Here is a 2,180-nt window from a genome sequence, read left to right on the forward strand (position 1 = left end):
ACCACCAAAAAAAAAAAAACAAAAGAAACAGAGATCGAGGTTTAATAGTGTAGATCAGTTCAAACGGCGATGCAGCGGCATCTTCTTGCCTTCTCCGAAGTACAGCTGCCCGAAGATGGAGTCCTGCGTGGAAATTTTGCCCGACTGGGCAATAGTCGGACCTCGGAAAATATCCCGGCAGACATCAGCACCCAGGATAATGTGGAACGGCATCGGTTTATACCACCAACGGTCGGCATCAAAGGTGTCATCTGATAGTTTACCAGGCGTATTAAACTCCTTGTCTATTCTAGCGGGGGACTAAGGCCAAAGTCACGATTTTGGACAACACACTCCACACGGATTGGTGGCACTGAATCTGAGAAATGACTCAAAAATATCACTGTGATCATATCCTTAACGATGCAGTGCAAGTCGATCGCTTCCGCCGCTGAGATATAGGATCGTTTTACGTTTGGATCCAGGATCGCTCGTGAAGTTTGCGACCGCCGCCCTTTGCATGTGTAGACGCGCACCATAGCCGACATCTGGAATTCGATATGGTCATCTGGCGGAGTGTGGAGCAAACTATTGTGGAAACCACCGCAGCGCTTACAGTGGTCTGGGGAACGACATTCCCAGCGGTTGTGGGTATGAGCAAGACAATTCTTGCAGAGTTCCTTAGAGTCCACCACACCATTCCGCTGCTCGTGATTCATCGCCAAAAACGCCATGCATTGCCGTAGGGCATGTGGGCGCTCGCAGACGGGACAAAGGAAGTTCTTGTTAAAGATACCGCCACCCATTTTGTTTCCTGTAAAGAACAACTGAATTAAAATATTGAACTGTGCAAAAATTGTAGCTTTAGTTTTGAGAATGTCGAGGCAGTAAGACCAATTTGTGTATTGGCCTGGTAATTGTACCACTTTGGGTCCTTAAATCGACAACCCGTACTCTTCCGTCAGAACCATGATAAGTTTTGGTAACACGACCTAATCGCCAATCAGTGGAACCAGTCGATTCATTCTTAAGGACTACTATATCCCCTTCAATAAGATCAACCTGGGGTGTCTTCCACTTTTGCCGTTTATGCAGTTCTAGCAAATACTCCTCTTTCCACCTGCGACATACCTCCTGGTTGATAGCCTTCAGTTTCCGCCAACGATTTAGAACACTTCCCGCACATTTGACCTCCTCTGGCGTAGCGGGTGTTAACATTGAGGAACCAATTAGGAAATGGGCAGGCGTTAAAGCCTGCAAATCGTCCACATTATCAGGGAGAGCACCAAGTGGGCGGGAATTAAGGCATGCCTCAATAGTCGCTAGAAGCGTGGAGAGTTCTTCGAAGGTATATTTGAGCTGACCAGAAACCTTTCTAAAGTGACCTTTGAAGCTTTTTACCCCGGATTCCCAGAGCCCGCCCATATGCGGGGCCCCTGCAGGGATAAAATGCCAGGAGAGTCTTTGATGGCCATATTTTGAGACAGCCTCGTCCTTTAAGTCTTTAACACGTTTACCAAAGTTTTCATCAATCTCTCTAGCCGCCCCAACGAAATTTCTACCATTGTCTGAGTACATGGCACTTGGACAACCTCTTCGAGCGACGAATCTAGCTAAAGCTGCCAAGAATGCGGCTGTGGACAAGTCACTAACAGCCTCCAAGTGGATGGCCTTCGTTGCGAAACACACGAAAAGACAAACGTAACCCTTGGTAATCTTACAGTAACGGCCAGTGAAGCTTTTGATCTCTAGAGGGCCTGCAAAGTCCACTCCTGTGTTGGTAAATGGGCGACTCAACATGGTTCTCTCGGGGGGCAACACACTTATTATTTGGCCTTGTAGTTTCTGGCGATACAAAACACAATTTTTGCAATTGCGTATAACATTTTTTATCAAATTTTTTAGCCTTGGGATCCAACACTCTAGTCGAACCGTGGTTATTACCAACCTTAAGCCGCCGTGGCAGGTGAATTTATGGACGAACTCCACGTAGAGCCTAGCGATTCTACTGTTGTATGCCAAGATAACAGGGTGACGCTCATTGTACGTCAAGCAGGCTGTCGAACCTAAGCGGCCGTTGGCTCTCATTACACCATGCTGATGAAGGAAAGGGGTTAAGCAGAGCAACGGACTTTTTGGACTTAATTGTGTTTTGGACGACAGGCACTCATATTTTTAGGGAAATACAACCTTTGCGACCA

The 2,180-nt window shown here is 47.0% G+C and overlaps 1 protein-coding gene across 1 annotated transcript; it reads right to left on the reverse strand.

The window, feature by feature from the left end:
* Positions 1-843: 843 nt before the first annotated feature.
* Positions 844-1,779, reverse strand: LOC141398295 (uncharacterized). Its single transcript, XM_073975575.1, has one exon. It carries the CDS (start codon positions 1,777-1,779, stop codon positions 844-846), a length of 936 nt encoding a protein of 311 aa, XP_073831676.1.
* Positions 1,780-2,180: the final 401 nt, after the last annotated feature.

The sequence above is a fragment of the Musca autumnalis genome, unplaced genomic scaffold (genome assembly GCF_047663935.1).
Source record: "Musca autumnalis isolate F117 unplaced genomic scaffold, ASM4766393v1 scaffold_3, whole genome shotgun sequence".
In the NCBI taxonomy this organism is placed as follows: domain Eukaryota; kingdom Metazoa; phylum Arthropoda; class Insecta; order Diptera; family Muscidae; genus Musca; species Musca autumnalis.

Bases quoted from the DNA above. Each gene is read 5' to 3' on its own strand.
- LOC141398295 (XM_073975575.1), bottom strand. From the start codon at position 1,779: ATGTTGAGTCGCCCATTTACCAACACAGGAGTGGACTTTGCAGGCCCT.